Source organism: Labrus mixtus, chromosome 3 (assembly GCF_963584025.1).
Source record: "Labrus mixtus chromosome 3, fLabMix1.1, whole genome shotgun sequence".
Taxonomy (NCBI): Eukaryota; Metazoa; Chordata; class Actinopteri; order Labriformes; family Labridae; genus Labrus; species Labrus mixtus.
In genome coordinates, this window is record NC_083614.1 from 28410865 (window position 1) to 28429247 (window position 18383).

At 42.1% G+C, this 18383-nt stretch overlaps 2 protein-coding genes across 24 annotated transcripts in view; one reads left to right on the forward strand and one right to left on the reverse strand.

Moving 5' to 3' along the window:
• dock7 (dedicator of cytokinesis 7) overlaps nucleotides 1–9728 on the forward strand; it is a 49668-nt gene extending 39940 nt beyond the window's left edge. For 14 of the 21 annotated variants that reach the window (XM_061034357.1, XM_061034360.1, XM_061034364.1 and 11 more), the window contains 13 exons: nucleotides 259–417; nucleotides 543–643; nucleotides 748–940; nucleotides 1032–1175; nucleotides 1872–2003; nucleotides 3068–3082; nucleotides 6167–6292; nucleotides 6409–6498; nucleotides 6626–6862; nucleotides 7288–7431; nucleotides 7522–7628; nucleotides 7707–7874; nucleotides 8890–9728. In XM_061034357.1, the coding sequence (XP_060890340.1) occupies nucleotides 259–417; nucleotides 543–643; nucleotides 748–940; nucleotides 1032–1175; nucleotides 1872–2003; nucleotides 3068–3082; nucleotides 6167–6292; nucleotides 6409–6498; nucleotides 6626–6862; nucleotides 7288–7431; nucleotides 7522–7628; nucleotides 7707–7874; nucleotides 8890–8932 (1659 nt within the window). In that variant the 3' untranslated portion in view covers nucleotides 8933–9728. Of the gene's footprint in view, nucleotides 1–258; nucleotides 418–542; nucleotides 644–747; nucleotides 941–1031; nucleotides 1176–1871; nucleotides 2004–3067; nucleotides 3083–6157; nucleotides 6293–6408; nucleotides 6499–6625; nucleotides 6863–7287; nucleotides 7432–7521; nucleotides 7629–7706; nucleotides 7875–7983; nucleotides 8004–8889 lie in introns of all 21 variants that reach the window. The other 7 variants (XM_061034358.1, XM_061034363.1, XM_061034369.1 and 4 more) reach the window with 3 other exon arrangements.
• A 718-nt stretch (nucleotides 9729–10446) lies between these two features.
• Nucleotides 10447–18093, reverse strand: usp1 (ubiquitin specific peptidase 1). 3 transcript variants are annotated; one of them, XM_061034381.1, is made up of 9 exons: nucleotides 17957–18093; nucleotides 17368–17554; nucleotides 15509–15653; nucleotides 15080–15181; nucleotides 14695–14861; nucleotides 13674–14401; nucleotides 13193–13351; nucleotides 12192–12393; nucleotides 10447–11981 (listed from the first exon to the last, which is right to left on the reverse strand). In XM_061034381.1, the coding sequence occupies exons 1-9, from the start codon at nucleotides 17967–17969 to the stop codon at nucleotides 11183–11185; spliced, it is 2502 nt and encodes an 833-aa protein (XP_060890364.1). In that variant the 5' UTR covers nucleotides 17970–18093; the 3' UTR covers nucleotides 10447–11182. The 3 variants fall into 3 exon arrangements, with proteins under 3 accessions (XP_060890364.1, XP_060890363.1, XP_060890365.1); XM_061034380.1 differs by having other exon boundaries at nucleotides 14695–14864; XM_061034382.1 differs by having other exon boundaries at nucleotides 14695–14864; nucleotides 17368–17632; nucleotides 17957–18089.
• Between the last annotated feature and the right edge of the window lie 290 nt (nucleotides 18094–18383).

Below are 18383 nucleotides of genomic sequence, written 5' to 3' on the forward strand. Positions count from 1 at the left end.
TAGTTTACCAACTTTATTACATAACCAAACAGTGTAGTCCACTTTCCAGCCTTTACAAAAAACTGATTAATGCCTAATTTCCTTTGCAATAGTATAGGCAGACTTTCACACATATTGTTTTTTTTGTAAATTAATTTGAAGCTAGAGAAGAAATCCGAAGTTTGCTTTCTCTCCAGTCCCTCCGGCATGAGTAAAACCAGTCACCTTTTCAAGTATTCTTCAGTCTAACTTTGCATCGGTTTGTGGTGGTTCTTACAGAACTTCGCAAGAGTGAAGATGCAAGTCACCATGTCTCTGTCTTCGCTGGTGGGAACGTCTCAAAATTTCAACGAGGAGTTTCTGCGTCGCTCTCTGAAGACCATCCTCACCTACGCGGAGGAAGACCTGGAGTTGAGGGAGACCACATTCCCAGACCAGGTACTGATTTATCCATCACATTGCTAAGTTGTTGTCCATCACAGTGTGAGAAGCCCGTTGACTGACCGATAACATATTATTTCTACTTATGTGGTACACTGTGTGGTCTCTTTATTTTTTGCTAGGTCCAGGACCTTGTGTTCAACCTGCACATGATCCTGTCTGACACAGTCAAGATGAAGGAGCACCAGGAAGACCCTGAGATGCTGATAGATCTCATGTACAGGTACAGACTAATCCTTTGTGTCTGTACTGCCGTCATCATTTATCTTGTTGTTGTTTTTGTTTTTTTTCATGCGTGTCTCCTCTGTTTTGCGCTCCCATCTTCAGGATCGCCAAGGGTTACCAGACGTCACCAGACCTGCGGCTGACGTGGCTGCAGAATATGGCTGGTAAACACTCAGAGAGGAACAACCACGCTGAGGCCGCTCAGTGTCTAGTACACAGCGCTGCACTGGTAGCAGAATACCTGAGCATGCTGGAAGACCGCAAGTACCTGCCTGTGGGCTGTGTCACTTTCCAGGTACAGAGAGGAGTGGACACACGTCTGTCTTTTATTGTTAGAAAATGTGTGGTTGTATTTGTTAATGTGTATGTATGAATGCTTGCTCCAGAATATTTCCTCCAACGTGCTCGAGGAATCTGCAGTATCGGATGACGTAGTGTCGCCTGATGAAGAAGGCATTTGCTCAGGGAAATACTTCACAGAGATCGGCCTCGTGGGACTCCTGGAGCAAGCTGCTGCCTCTTTTTCCATGGTGAGCACTGGAGATGGATAGATAGACGATAAGCTGACTGGAAGATGACAAAAATGCCAATGATGATGTTAGCGATTTTGGAAAAAGGGGGCCAACTTTTTTTTTGTCGGCTCACGAATGAATCGATGGTCTATTTTCAGCAGCAGATGTTAAACGTCTGCAGAGAGTTTTACTTCTAAATTAATATTGCACTACTGAAGACTGCATAGTCGTTACACTCATGAGATGTGATGCAGAGTGTAATAACTCTGCAGTGTTTACTTGAGAACTAAAAGGTCATCTTAGCTGATAATGTATATCTATGCTTATTGCCACCTGTGATATAGACAGCAAAGTATTAACTAACTTCCCCATGTAGTGACCCATTGTAATATGTCATCATGTATAGATAGCAGGTGTTCGTCTTCCTTCTCTGATTATAACTCAAACTGTTCAGGGCTGCTCTATGCAGACTTCACATTCACTAAATGAGCAGGGGAGATCAATCAAAATGTTTTCTTACCCGACAATCTTTAAAATGGTCTTAACAGCTGTTTTGTTAATAACTCAGTTTTCTAACTTTACATAAGTAGATACTTCATGAGACTCCAATCTGGAATATAGAATCATTTTTACTATTTCAGGCCTGATTTCCTGAGGGCTATACATTAAGATGTCAGGATTTAGGATAGCTGATTGTCTCATTTTTCCCTCTAGGCGGGCATGTATGAGGCTGTGAACGAAGTGTACAAGGTACTGATCCCAATCCATGAAGCTAGCAGGGACGCAAAGAAGCTAGCCACCATTCATGGTAAACTACAGGAAGCCTTTGGAAAAATTGTACATCAGGTAAACCCAAACACACACACACACACACACGTCATTCTCCCCTTACTATCGAGACTGAAGAAAATAAAAATCAATAAGAACTTTTATGTCAATGTGAGTCAGATTGAATTGTTTAAAATGTCATTGCAGCATGAAGGGCGTACGTGTCTGGCTGCAGAATGTTATAATAAAAAAAGGGACAGAACTTAGGTCAAGCCCCTCCTCCACACAACTTTATATTCTATATGGTCTTGACTCAGTAACAGCCACATAGTTAGCTGGGGAAATCCTGGAAATGTAGTCATGTTGCATATCCTTCACAAAGACACAGCTCTGCTTGGTTTTAATATTTGTGTATTTATGTATTTAGACTTTTTCAGATACATTGCATGCCTGACTTTATCTGTGAAGTATGAAACTGATGATGCATGAGATGTGGGAATAGACTCCGTTTGTGGTTTTTCTTAAAGGCCAGTTGTGTGACTCCTATTGATGATGTCAAGTTACAGTTTGGGCAAGGTTACAGTTTTCTGCTGGTCAGAGCAACTTCTCTTACAAAGCCAGAATGTTTTAGTGGCGACTAAAGATGACCCTTAAACCATTTCATGGACTCTATAAAAGAAGTGAATCTAGTCACCCCCCTATGGAAACAACTTAGTTTTTTACTCAAAGGGACCAGATGTTGATAGATGGTATTAAAGAAGGAAGATAAAGATAAACTTTATTGATCCCCCGTGGGGGAAATTTGTGCAAGCTGACTTTAAAAGAGTTAGACTTATTGTTGCACCTATTGGAGCCGCCCCCTGCTGGCCATTACAAACATTACATGTTTAAGGCACTTAATCCAATGCTTTACTTGTGAAATAAGAGGCTACATGCACTTCTTATATGCAGTCCATGAATAAGTGACATGTCTTTTTATGTGTCTGAGGTCAGTTGCTCTGTTCTCCAGCTTAAGATAGTAACCTGGATAAGAGTCCTTGCTGTAACATCACTGTGTGTGCAGTTGCCACACACCGTGGGTGTGTTTTGGAGGGCTGTATGTGTGATGTCGTTCACCTGTCCTGTATTCTCTTGTCACACAGAGTACTGGCTGGGAGGTAGGTGGCTAAACAGTTCCTGCTTGGCCCTGCTTGATTTGTTTATCTCTTGTGCTGTTTTACATACTCTCATCTTTTTATTTGCTAGCTGCGGGCATTCAGATGCTCTCTTTGCTTTGTTCCAAACATCCAATCCATTAACATCTGCAGACAATGTCAACTGTCTGCCCCCCCTGCTGGGGTCACTGTGTTGTACAAGCAGCAACACCCTCACTGTCTCCCTCTCTCCTCCCTCCTCTTCATGTGCGAGAGGAGCTTGTTTTCTATAACGTGACAGCGTTGGCAGGCTGTGCATGGGAGCCACAGTGTGTGACACTAATGACCAAAGTCTCAGTGAATGCATCACCTGCACAACCCGCACTTCCTACCCGTCTTCATCTCCTGTCTGTCTTGCTGGTGTGTCAGTCAGAACACACTCATTGACTGACACGTCTACTGTCACACATCGCCTCATCTCATCTTCAACCACAGGGCTCGATTTCAGTGCACTTTTTTTATGCAAAGGGTTTCGTGTTAGCCTCTCCGCTCTAGCCATTGACCATTCTTTCCACACTACGTTAAATGAGCCTTTTTAAACTCAAGGTGGTGCAGACTTGCTTTGGGTCGAAGCTGGAACCAAATTCCTGAGGCAGTCAGGTTTTTAACCTAGAGGGTTCAACTCACAGTAATCTCAGGATTACTTGATTTATCCCTTTTGATTTTGATCAGTTCTTATTCTTACCCTTTCTTTGAATAGTTCAAACTAAATCGACCCCTGATTTAATTTTTCATTCATTCTTTTCTTTTGTTAACAGTATTAACCTCTGAGTTCTCATGGTTTGTTGCATGAAAAGGACTGAGCACTCCGTGTTTCTTCTCGGAAATGCACTGAGAGTGCATGTTGGTCCTCTGGAGGTGGTGGAGCTCTGATTCCTCACTTTCTTTTTTTTTTTTCTTTGTGACTGTCTGCCATTGCATGGTCGGGATCCCCCACAATGACTTCATGTTTTCTTCTGAATTAATGGAGATATTGTTTTGCTGTTTGTTTTGTTTTTGAAGTTCTCTGGAGGAATCCAATCCTCATTAAATTTGTTCTGTTTTCTCCTTTTTGATTTCCCTGGTTGCCGACCCTTCCTTCCCACTTTACTTAATTGTGTCTTGTGGTAAGTTTCTTAGTTTTCAGGGCCGTTTTAATGTCTCCTTAAGTTTTTGTTTGAATTGTGAGTTACAGTAGGATTTGAACATTTGCTTTTAACTGGCAGCTATCCAAGTGGACTTGTTAAATGATGTCATACTAGAGGTCTGATGTATGTACTTTATCCTCAGCTTCTCCCTCCCTCAAGTTATGCACACATCAACACTTCTTCATGAACACTTTCTGATCTTAAATGTGTACTTTACATTTGAATTGCTCACTGGATGTTAATCCAAGCATTGGCATGGATTTGATCGTCATTATTTCAGTCTTAAGGCCGGACTGAGAGTCTAAATCTGTTGTTTTCACTTTTGTATTACATCAAGACTGAATCTAGAAAGATGGGACAGTAAAAGAAACCTAATAAAATATGAGTAAACTAGATCTAAGTCACATGTCATGGTGGTTTGAAAATCGACTGTATCAGGTTTCCACAGATGATTGTAATTGAATCTCAAAGGGCAGCAGTAAAGCCTGTATACAGGCCTATATGTCACTGATTTTGGAAACGCATGTCTGGACACCATTCTCTTCTGATCAATGCAAATAACAGTGCAGACACTTCAGAGTTCAGAAAGAATTGTGTGTTTGCCTGCAGACCGAACATAGCCTCATACTACCTCAGATATCTCGGGATGGTCGGGTAGAGGAAGTTATTTCTAGAAAAAAAAACCTGCAGTTCCTGAAGTGTCCACTTGAGGTTGGCTGCAGAAGCCAAAGAATTCCCATTAGGTACCAAAATTAAAATGACATTTTTTTACAAAAGAAATAAAAACTCAGATGCTTTAAAGAATTCTTCATACATTTTCATCATAAGGAATGTGGTCGGGTTGCCTGACAGGCGGGCTCATTGCAGCTGTTTTCCAGGAGGATAAAGTCCGACCTCAGCTCTACCACTTTGTATGTTTCTAAATTAACTAAAAGACTGGTAGAGTCAGCTTTTCTAATATGGTGACCGCCATCATTCAGTTCAAAACTCATCTTCAGAATCCAATGAGTGATGTCACTGAGACTACAACCATGTTTCATACAGTGAAGTGGTTTTGTCCACTTTAGTTCTGTGGACTCTTTCCTCGAGGCTTCTTTTGTCCTCTTTCTCTGCTCGTGACTCTTGGGGCCTGTTCACGCCTTCTGAGGCGGCTTTGAAGCAACTTTCCCCGTAGCTTTAATCTTTAAACACAGACGGAGAATGTTCATTTACTGAATAACATCATTGAATCAGTATCTTTTATTCTTGTTGATGACATGTGGAGAGTGTGCCGGCTGGTTTAAGGAGTATCTCTAGAAGAGGTTGTTGTTTCTCGTTGATCGTTTGTCCTCTGTTATGAACACGTCAGTCCTCTCTGTACTTTACGATATAGATGGAACTGCTTTACATGTGCTTATTACCATGACCTCTTTATCACTGAAGGACTGTGTTTACCATCTGTTGAAACTGTGGTTGGTAATCTGGAGGTTTGCTGACATCCTTTTGGCTGCTACCACTCCTCTTTACATGTGTGTAGACTGCAAAGCAGTGAACAGAATAACTTATTGTTACAGCAGATTGCTGTACAGATGATGAAACTCAGCGTTGGATATGTATCTGTCAGTTCTTCTGTATGAAAAAACATTTTCTCAGTTTCTCCACCCCAGTAACCCACACTCAGACATTCGTTATTATACGCAAATGTGAACCTGACAGTAGTAGATCACAGCATGAACAAAGAGTGATCACCATTACAAGACTTAAAGAGTTTGCACTCTTATCCCAGTCTGGTATTTGAACACTTGCTTTTTATGAAATCTAACCGTTTTTATTCTCACTGCTGTAAAGTTGAAATAAATGTAACACAGTTGTCTTCTCTACATTTTATTCCTCGTCTCCCTCACGTCTTACTTTCAATCCGCTCTGCTCACAGGATGGAAAGAGGATGTTTGGTACGTACTTCAGAGTGGGAATCTACGGTTCAAAGTTTGGAGACTTGGACGAGCAGGAGTTTGTGTACAAAGAGCCAGCCATCACCAAGCTGGCAGAAATCTCCCACAGGCTAGAGGTAATGAAGCCCTCGTGAGGCGTGTCTTTAATGTAACACCGTGATGTAACCTGTGTCTCACTTCTATGTCTTGTTTATTCCTATAATTAACGACTTTCTGCTGTTTTTCTTCTCAGGGTTTCTACGGCGAGCGATTTGGAGAGGAGCAGGTTGAAGTCATTAAGGACTCAAACCCAGTGGACAAGTGCAAACTGGACCCAAATAAGGTAAGTGTTGGGGAGAGCGTGAATTCCTTTATTGATGAAAAAAAGTGTCAGAGTTCATATTTAACAGAAAAATGTTTAAAAAAAAAATGAAGCCAAAGACAAAACAGGAGTCTCCGTCTTTCTGCAGGCGTTCATCCAGATCACGTACGTGGAGCCGTACTTTGACACGTACGAAATGAAGGACCGCATCACTTACTTTGACAAGAACTACAATCTGCGTCGTTTTGTCTACTGCACTCCCTTCACCCTGGACGGGCGAGCACACGGGGACCTGCACGAGCAGTACAAACGCAAAACCATCCTCACCACGTCCCACGCCTTCCCTTACATCAAGACGCGCATCAACATCATCCACAAAGAGGAGGTGAGTGAAGCGTTTACAAACGGGCTTCCGACTTGCATTCATTTAGTGTTAAAAGACTTATCTGAATAAATAATCCAGTAACCGAGGACTCTCTTTGATAATCATTACAAAGTCGTGAAACTCCTCATCTCATTTTTACACAAAGTGAATTCTTTAAATAGTTTCTCTTGCCAAAAGAAGTCGAAAAATTTCAAGCAAACAAAGACAAAAAGAAATCGTTTTATAAGAGAAGCTGGAACCAGCAAATATCTGACACATCTGCTTAAAAAAAAATGATTCTGGGATTATCAAAATATTAGGCAGAACATTTTCTTTCAACAGATTTACTGATAGGACCAATCCTCATTTCCTTCTGGATGAATAAACTTCTATCACCTCTTATTTTTACCTTGCTGTTATGAACCTGTCTGTTCACCACTCTCCAGATTATCTCCACGCCCATCGAGGTTGCAATAGAAGACATGCAGAAGAAGACTCAGGAGCTGGCCTTTGCCACCCACCAGGACCCGGCTGACGCGAAGATGCTGCAGATGGTGCTGCAGGGATCAGTGGGCACGACTGTCAACCAGGTACAGACAGAAGTCAGCATGTACATGTGATAACAAGGTGTGCGCTTTTCCTTTGCAATGGTGTGAAATGAAATGTGGTGTTTGTCTCAGGGTCCTTTGGAGGTGGCTCAGGTGTTCCTGTCTGAGATACCAAGCGACCCCAAACTGTACAGACACCACAATAAGCTACGGCTCTGCTTCAAGGACTTCACAAAGAGGTATGCTCTGTGCAGGATCATTCACCTATCAGAGTCCGCATGCTGGTATCTCATGGATTCTTTTTTTTTCTGCTAAAGGTGTGAAGATGCCCTGCGTAAGAACAAGAGCCTGATTGGTCCGGACCAGAAGGAGTACCAGAGGGAGCTGGAGAGGAATTACCACCGGCTGAAGGAGGCGCTGCAGCCCCTCATCAACAGAAAGATTCCTCAGCTTTATAAACCTGTGCTGCAGGTCAACTCACACAGGTAGGACTGAAAACCTCGCCGTCTGTGCGTCTGTGTGTGTGTGAGAGTACGATCATGTGGTTTGGATGTCAACAAAATCCGTCTTATTTTTTTATTTTTTTTGCTGCAGCAAACGGACAGCTTGACAAGGTAGTTTGTGATTTCAGACCGCATTTTGTGACGCTGTTGTGTGTCTCCGTGTTTTGTGTTTGTATTCTTCTTTTACATTTCTCACTCGTCACTGAATATATGAAATATAATGACGGTGTGGTGTATTCCAAAAATGACCCATAACTTCCACCAGATGCGTGTGCAGGGCCTGTCCGCTCGGCTCCGTCAACACCCACAGGCTGCCAGATAATACGATGTATGTGCTATTAAACACAACAACAAACACACATATGGTCATAAATCTGAACTTTCAAAACAAAGTGTTTCATTCTGAAAATCAACCGGGTGTTTTAATGTTGCGTCGGCGTCTGACTTCCCGTCCCACTCGGTCCTTTCTGTGGTAAATCGTGCTCCGGCATCTGGCAAATATTCAAGCCTCGCGTATCTGATGCAGCACAGTGGAGCCAGTGGAAGCACACACTGAAGAAAGTAAAAACCCATCAGCTCCAGACGGACCTAACACACATCTGGTGGAATTTAGGGGTTAGAGTTATTTGAATGGAATATTGAAGAATCACAGCAATACAGTAAATATGAACCTTTACAATGTGAAAAGAATTATATTCAAGACAAAAACAACCTTCATGAAGAGTGAAGACCTACAGCAGAATACTTCATATTCTGTACGACGTTCTTTAGGGCTTTTGTGTTTTAGAGATATGGATAAAAATACTCATTGACTTCTAATCAAACAATTCAGATTCCGTAAAATAAAATGGAAAGGCTACAAGCCGGTCGACATCATTTTTAGAGCTGTTGAACTTCTTAACTTAATCCCCCCAGAAACACTTTCTTGTTGATGAAATTCAAACCGATGATCTTTTTGTTTTTGTCACTAAAAATATCTTTTCTCTCTTATTTCCAGAGATTCCTTCAGCAGAATGAGTCTCCGCAAGCTTGACATTTGAAGATGAAGTCACACACACGCGCACACATGCACACACTAGCACAAACACGTTTCAGAAAATTGCAATATTAATTTATTCTTGAGTGTACATAGGAGTGTGTTCAGAGGAGGTCAGTGTTTCGGAGAGCGTGCAAAAAGGAAGGTTTAAAGTGTTACAGCTTGGTACGTCATTCCAGTGTCTTAAATAGTTTACAAACTGTTTCACAGCGAGAGGGACGAACAAGTGGATCTTAAAGGTTAAACAGATACCTTGGCATTTACTATCATTTCTTTGCTGGCTGTTTGTCAAACAAGGTCTATGATTATCTCCTACTAATGTTAGCCACGACTTCTGAACCCATCAGAATCTGGGTGAATCAAACCAACGAGCCGCTGATTTCAGAGAATGACGTCATCCCTCCGTTTGTTTTCAAAAGGTGCCAAAAAAAAGGTTTTCTTCTATTTTTTATTTCCAGCCAGACTTTGACAAATATCTGCAGAAAAAGGTACGGTTTTAAAAGTCAAGGTGTCTATTTAATAATGTGTCAAAAATCTGTATTCAATTTCATGTGTGCACTTTTTTTATTACCGTGTAGCAATGCATTTTACAACTTGAAGATTATGTCGTTGAAAAAAAAAAAGGAAAACGTGCAAAAAATGGTACCATTATTTATCATGATGCTTTATTATTAATATTATTATTATTGATTCTTTTTAGTTAAAGGACGTTTCAAAGCTCGCTACTTTAAACATCCTTTATTATTTTATGTAGTTTTGTTTTATTTGAAATATTTTACTAAATAAATATTTTAATGTTCCGTGGTTGGGAATTGTCTTGCTTTTTTCTTGAAGTAGTTTTCATGTTGTGTTTGAGCGGGACGGCTTCATGTCAAGAATCAGCAGGGAGGACAAGTGAGGATAAAAAGTTTTATTGCTTATAGTAAGAACCCGCCATCGTTAATCATAGAACAGCTGTTAAAACAGACGACACTCTCACTGGATCTGTTGTCACACTGAACCAGATCAGTCAGCACTTGGATGAAAAACTTCCCAGATCTAAAAGTGAAACCTGAATATAACGCACTTCAACACTTTGCTGTAGAACCTGAGATGAGCCATCTAAACGTCCCTGCATATTTTAAATGGCCCAGGCAGATGTATGTTTTTCACATGTCAAAGTTACGTCTTGTTAACTCCCAAAAAGTTGCTGAACAAGCACCAACGAATGTAACATTTGATTTAAAGTAAAAATCATCTGAACGATTACAAGGACATTACTGACGTGGCTTTTAAAGAGTGTGATGTCCGGCCTGAGGGAGAAACTTTTCTGCTGAAACGTTCCATCAACATTACCAACATAATTTACATATGAACTTGGTACTGGTTTCATATTTCACATTTCAGTGTGTTTCATGTAGATGTCAAAACGCTTCAGCAACTCTTTCAGCATGAAGTTCAACTTCATCAACAAATTAATCTGACGCGTTTCGGCTTGTGGCCGTTCATCAGGGTCGAAGGCCACAAGAGTTACTGGAGCGTTTTGACCTCTTCAAGCCTTTTACTCTTTGTACACCTTGATAGTCTGTGAAGTTGTGCCACAAAATCCCGCTCTGCTTCCTCAGTGTGTTTCATGCAAAAACATGCCAGTGTGTGTCCGGCACGAGGTTTTTACCTGCATAAAATGTGGACTTAATGTTTGCGTGTCAGCAGAAGCTTGTAGTGGGTAGTGGGGGAAAAAATGAACTTAATTCTCACAAAAGCATATTCTTCAATGTTTTGCAAAATGGAAAGATTTTTGGATCCCAGTTGACTTTGGCTTTTTATGTAAATTTGAATTTAATGATTATAGAAAAAGACTTCGGCTAAAAGAAAAAAAAAAAATAATACATTGTCCAACATTTGCGTTTTCATAAATTTTAAGTCCAAAAGTGCTTTTTTCAGTTAGTAAAAAAAAAAATGGATCCATACAAACTGAGTTCACTAAGCAAACATGAAAAACAAGATATGTTAAAGAGACAGTGACAGAAAAAAGATTCAAAACCAGCGTCCAAGGAATGTCGATGCTAACAGAAAAAAAGAGCCTACACTGGCTCGAGGACATCTCTTGAGGTGAATCCTGAAGTAGGAGCTCAGTTCATAAGAAGGTATCAACAGGTGCTAACATGGCAGCAGCAGTCTTTTTGGCACCATTAGTAGTTTTGCATAATACATTGGTCTGTGTGTGGGTGCCAAACTGGCTACTGGCAGAACCCCCCCTTGAGTCAGCAGTGGCTCATGTGTTCACAGGTTCAGGCATCCTCCTGTAGAACAGCAGGTACGGCGTCGACGAGGAGCACGTCTCAGGAGAGCACGCTTGCAGGAACTCCTCCTCCTCGAACAAACGCACCTCAGAGTCATCAAACAGCATCCACTTGCCCTCGTACTCCAGGAGGTTGTTCACAGCCTGCTGCTGGCTGGCCTCCGCTCCACCGCCGGAGGTTGTCGTTGCTTCCTCTCGTCCTCCGGCAGCCTCTGACTCTTTTTTAAGTCCCGCTTCAGTGCTGTTGATGTTCTTCCTCCGTTTGGATCCCTCTGTTGCCCCACTACTGCCTGCTTTCTCTGTGTGTTTGCTGCTGCTGTTCCCAAGATCGTAACTGGACACGCTCCTCTGACCCCCCAAGAGTCCGACCCCGCCCTCTGAGACCTTTTTGCCTCCCGTTTTGCCCTTAGCCAAACTGGCGCCCCTCTGTCCCCTTCCGTTCAGGCTGAACGACACCTCTCCATCGTCGTAGTCCAGCACTTCCTCCTTCGCCCGTGTTCCCTCTTTGTTCTCCTTCTGCTGCTCCTCCTCTCTCTCCTCCGTTTCTTTTCCGTCCTGCAGCCACAGCTTCACGTCTTTCAGGTCACTCATGCGCACGTAGGCGGTGTAGTGGCCGCTGCTGATGGTGACGCCGCTGTGCATGACAACAGCAAACAGCTGATAGCGCTGACCCTTCTTGGATGATGGACGCGTGCACCACTCCTCCAGGGACAGTGTCAGGGGGGTCTGCAGGGGGGTGTTCACTTTACATAGACCTGCATACGGGTCCAATCTGGGAGGAAAGGGAAAAAGGAAGTGTTATTTATTGGGATATCTCTGTGAGTAAAATAAATGGTAAACGATTATTTTACATTAAATAACAATTTTATCGACACTCTGTTTTTTAGGAGGGGGAGTCGTTAATCAAATGTATTTTTCTAAAGCTGTAAGAAGACAGGAAACAGGACGGTAAAAGTGTAGTGTGGACATTTCTTCTACTCACTCTAAGCTGCTGGCGGAGAATCGTTTCAGGTGAATGGTGATGACTTCAGGAGTTTTATCAAACAGCAGACTTCTCTCGGCCTCCGTGTAATGATGACACGTCTCACAGAAGTATTTGTCCTCTCCCACGATGCGCTCCACAGAGGCAAACTGGCCGATGGCCCACTTCAGAGTCTTCAGCTCTGGTTTGGGATCAGGAGAGACTGAGGGACACAGAAGAGCACTTCTTGAGTTGGTGACGTTACCTTTGACATGCTTGACATTTTTGTCTGGCAGTTTTAATCTGAAGAATACAGATTGACTGATAACACTTTGATTTAAAAACAACAACAACTTGTATGTGTGTTTCTAGAGCAGTTTTGTTAGTTATCTTGACTGTTCTACATTTCACTCTGGAGCCTGTTAGCCCCGGTCATTTCAAAGTCCTTCCAGGTGTCAAAACAGTTTTTTTTATTTTAGATTCTTCTTCTTCTTCTTGTCACTAACGCCCTGTTCTGGTTTCATACAAAAGATCTAGAAATGTCTCAGTAGAAAAACAAACCCTCTTCCAACTCACTTACTGAAGTCGTCATGTTGTTGTGAGGGAGACCCCCGACCCACCGCACATCAAGGAACGCAACAAAGGCATTGTGAGCCGTTGGATTAATGTCGGGTCTTTGTAATATAGCGATGAGGACGGTCTTTTACCTCCTTTTTATTAAGTGTCTCCAGATAACATTTGTTATGAATTGGCACTTTAACATTAGAACCACTGGTTAACAGCTGGGCCAATCACAACGCAGTATTTTTTCTTTCTCTAGAAGTTTTGTTACATTTTCTAAATCCTGGAATGATTCCTTCTTTGTTGTTTGACTCTGAATGTAGTTTATGGCAACAGGTTTAGTCTGGCATCATTACAGTTATTAAAATAAGAGAAGCTTATTAAAGTGACGTTTCCATGTGAAGAGGATGGAGCTCTTGTTGGATCTAGATTATTCAATGAGTCGCCGTCGTCCTCCTCACCTTTCGAGAGGTCTTCTGGACTGCTCGGCTGGTCGTCGAGCACGGGGACGCTGATGTCCTGGAAGTCTTCTCTCCTCTCCGTGAAGCTCTCGCACTCCAGACAGCGAGTCCTCAGGACCAGCTGACCCTGGAACAAGCGCTCCATCAGGTCCAGACCATCTGAACACGACAAAAACAAAGAGAGGTATCCTTCAAGTTTCATTTCTGACGTCACATTTCAAGTACTGCCACATTTTAATTTCTTATTCTTTGACTCTCCCTTCAAATGTTTTTAAAAGAAGACAAACACTACTATATATACACGAGCATCTGAAGGCCTTTAAAAGGTCTTTACAGATTACAGAAAACTAATAACATGACTAGATTTATATAGAAAAAACAGCTTACATGGCAATTTAATTAATTGCATGTATCCCAAGCTTTAGAGCACCTCAAACTATTTCTAACTGAGTCCACGCTTTTCGCCTTAAAAACAAATTACCTCCATGTTTTACTGTCTTCTTGTCGTCAGCCGTGTTTCCTGTCGATCTCTCCTCACTGCTCTTCTCGTTCTGACCCCGGTCGTCGGCGGTCTCGTCCTCCTGCTCTGCTTTGATTTGACACTTGGCGCTCATGGAGCTGATCTTCCCCACGCTGCGGAACTTGGAGAAAATGCTCGGCTGTTTCCCGGACGGCCTCAGCCAGCTGAGCTTAGCCTTCTTCTTTCTTTTGCCCTCCGTCTCTTTAGAGTTCTTTCCCCCTTTCCCCTCGCCGTCACTCCCTCCGGCCTCCTCCTCCTCCTCCCCGTTAGGTTTCGTTACCCCTTCATCCTTCGTCTCCTCCTCCTCCTCCTTCTTCTTGTCTTGGTTGCTGTCGGGCGTGATGTCACTGGAGGACTTCCTTTTGGAGCGTCTGAGCGGCGCGTCTCTACTCACGCCAGCTCCCTCCGCGTCACACTTCTTTGACTTGACTGATTTCGGTTTCTTTTTGGCGTTCCCCACCTCGGTGTCGCTCTTCCTCTTGCCGCCGACTTGGCCGTCCTCCTCCTGGCCAGTTTTGGATTCGGAGCTGAGGCCGTCCGCTTTCACCTCGGTCACATCTTCAACCTCGCTCTCCAACTTCTGCTCCTTTCGGATGGTGTCACAAGCCTCGTGGATGTATCCCAGCATGCACTGCAGCACCTCCTGGGCGTCATGCTGAAGATAGCCTTCGTACATAGGGTTCAACTGCCTGAAACACACAGAGCCTCCATGAGTTCACTTCTTGTTTCAGCTTGTAAACATGCCGCTATTCTTTAGATGATTTCTCTGTTGTTAAAACTTTACACATCGATTGGATTTGACGAGTTCAATCTAATCTTCTTCTATTCCGTCTTGAGACATTCTGTGTTTCAAAACAAACTAAGACAGGAAGGATAACAACATGTTGTGGTTTAAGAACAGGATTAGGACCACACCTTGCTTTGTTCTTTTCTCTCTAACCTATTTGACTTCATCTGTGACTCAAAGTAGCCGTGTCACTACCTGAGTGTGTGGAGTATTTTACGAGGCGGCGTGGCCAGTTCTCCCTCGTTGAAGCTCTCGGGGTTGAGCAGGAAGCTGGACTGCAGCTGCTCCACTGATGCTATCAGACTGTTGAAGCTCCCGAGGAGCTCGATCTGAGCTGGTGAATCTTCGGCAGCGACTTCAGCCTGCTGACAAGATGTTTGCAAAGATAAAATACAAAAAACAAACATCATTTAAAAAAAAAAAAAAACAGTTTACTTAAACATGAAAGTAGTATATCTGCTTTGGAGGTCTAAATACAATAACAGGACCCCTCTTATGTATGACCTTTAATAAGTGTTGATGACTGAAATGTGTTTTTGACGCTGTCGTCAACATGTAATCTGATCTGTATTTCACCCACCTCTTCACTTTTATCAGACTCTTGCTTTAGTTTCTCTTTCCTTTTGGACAGGTCGTACAGTTTCTTTATGCCTTCCCTGAGACCTGGGCAGTAATACAGCACCTACAGGAGCATTATGACATCACATTTTACCATCGACATCTGCAAAAGGCAACAAACTGAACAGGAGCTCAAAATGCTTTCTCTGTGTTCACATGGCCTGTCGATGCACTGCACAGTATCTTAAGTAGGACTTAAATACTGCACACAAGGAAGCTTTACTGTCACATCAATAATCTACACAAAGAGTTGCTCTAACTTTTATAATGTGCTGTTTCCTCTACAGGAGAAAACTATTTATTATCCAAACACAAGCAGAGCCTCTGATTACAGAGGTGTCATCAAAGATTATTATTCAGTGTACGCGTTTCTTCTCGATTCATGGCCCACCTGTAAGACGCTGTTCAAATAGCAGGTGTTGCCCAGGTTGTTGAGCCCAACAAAGGGCACCAGGTTCTCTCTCTTGTCGCAGGGCAGGAGGAGGCCGGGTGAGTTAGGACACGGGGGAGGAGCAGGGACTACCTGATCACAGGTGCTGAACAGCAGAAAGGAAAACATGGTGTCAAATAATGAACCTCATCATCATCATCACGAGCGTATAGTTAAGATGATTTATCATTAATAGTTTATTAACAGGGTACTAGTCACCGTCCTCTGTTGAACATTACAAATAAAACAAACTCCTCAGATTCACCAATTGGGGAAAAATCTGGCCTGATATCGATTTTTGAAATAACCTTTTAGCCAATTCTGATACCAATGTTTGTTTCATGACTTCTTTTGGTGCCAGACTCCCACAATGCCAACATTTTTCTCTCGTGTGTGACCATGAAAACAGTCAGTTTGTGACTGACAGAAGGTGACTTCTTCTGCCCTAGAAAAACCCTCTTCTCTGAATTAGCAGGTAGGTGTACCAGATGCCAGCGTTAAATTGATTTAGCAAAACAAATAAACATCGGCTAATGTTGCAGTCTTTGCCCAATATCGGCTGATACCGATGTGATGCATCCCTGATAAAAATGAAATCTGACTCATGAACAAGACTATTATTCACATGTTTCTCAAAATAAATATATTTTTATAAGCTGAGGTTTTTTTTTTTAAACAGCTACATTATTAGATTATATCCTCCCAGTTTGTTTCCACTTTAGGTTGAGCTGTTATTCTTCTTAACAATTACAGTTTTCATGTTCAAAGCTGTTTCTGATCAAAAATGTCTAAAAAACTAAATTCCCTTGTACTACAACTTCACTTGGCTTTTAAGTTTTTTTTTTATACCTCTTTTACTCCAGAATTCTTCAAACATAAAGCTAGAGTCGGATTATGTGTTCAAAAGAAAGGCTTGGGTGGTCTCTTGTAAGGATTAACACGCCTTGTCATGCTCATGAGCAAGATTTAATTGTCCTTGCTTACGTGAATGTATCATTACACATGTGAGTATTCTTCCTATATTCTGATATTTAATCTTAAAAGTCCATTTGCACACTCTGCATTAAAACAAATGTGTATTTCAGTAAATGGAGTTAAATTATGGGAATTCTCTCGATAATCATTTAAAATGCTGCTCGACTATCATTCAATTTAGGATAATACTTTATTAAGCCCGAGAGGGGAAATTTGGGCGTTACAGCAGCACAGACAAGAAAGCTCAAAAATACACATTAAACAGAATAGATAAGATAAATAAAAATAAAAACAAAAACAAAAACAGGTGGTATATACAGTACAAAATGAATGATGAAGTTAACTGGGGGGAATTGAGAATTGAGACAGTATTTGCAGAAAATGTATAAAGAAAAGGTTCTGGGAAATTATGAATGTATTGAGTTAATCTAACTAATTGTTGTTGATCTGATTTTTTGTTTGTTTTGTGAAAGAAAGAGAAAACAACAGGTTAGCAATGTTATTCTGTTAAACAGTATCTTGTGTTATTAGGAAAAAGGGGGGTCAGGTATTATAAGTTTTCTTCTTCCTGCTCCTGTTTGCTCATGAACAGTGTTTCAGGATTATGAGAAATTATTATTAAGTTGAAACCATACACTGAAATGAGCAAATAACTCAAATATGAAATGAAATATCAAGATTATTGAAGAACATAAGGATGCATGTGTGAGATTTTTTTTGCAGATTGTTGTGTGACTGAACGACCCAAAACAAACAAGCCAACCACACCACTCTTCAATAAATAAAAGGGCTCTAAAGCTGTGTTTTGACCCCCAAATGAACCTGACCCTGGCAGCTGGACTCACCTGGCCTCAGCCTCCTCTGGTTCCTCCGTTTTGGGATCTTCCGCTGGAGGTTCAGAGAAATCCAGAGCCCGTTTAGTTTCTTTCTTCTGCAGACACTTCAGAGACAGTCGACTCTTCCTGACGGGGCTGCCGTGGGCCGCCACAACATGTTCACCCTGCAGGCCTGGCATCTTCTTATTTAGGTACCCTAAGGAAGGTGGAGGTGGGTGGGTGGGTTTTCTTTTCTGCTAAGATGCAGCAACAACAACAACAACAGCGCCCCCCGCTGGTGAGGGAGGAGAAGACAGCTGCGTTTCAGCGGCGCCATCAAGAGTTCAACGAGAATGAAAGTAACTACGCAGTTAAGTTTAAAACAACACAGGCGTTACAATGCAACACGAATAGGTAAATTTTAGAAGTGTCGAGTAGGCATTTGGTGTTAATATCGACATTAAAACTGCTTTTTGTTCAGCTTTAAACCGACAACATTGAGAAAAGTGGGTCAAAACGGTGAAGAAGTGGGAGGAGAAACCAGACAGTGCGCCGCTTCCTAACACTTCACTAACCGAAAATAAACCCTCCAAATGTTCACAGCTTTGTTAAGTCTTACCTAAAGAAGTCATCACACGTTTAAGTTTGATGTATTTCACAGGATATCCCGCCCTAGAGTCATTTAGGAGTATCCGCACGGTTCGCACGGTGCAGCAGCAGAAGTTGGCGCTTTTTCCTGTTGGAAGACCTTCCGACTGTTACACCGCCGGGGAAACAACAAGCACCACGTCGAAATATTCAGCGAAGAATGTCACAATATTAGCACCTCCTGACGTCAAAACATATTTCAAACATCCACGCAAAAATTACAAAAGTGCGTCGACGTCTTTAAAAGCATCAACTACAAAAGTAATACGTTCCGAATATCAGGCTAAGATTAAGTCACCTATGTTATTCAGGACCCCTCTGGCCGAGTCCTGAAGGCCATTTTTGTAGTCCATTAGCAAACGGCGTCAAACTAACAACCGTAAACTAAAGATTCCTAC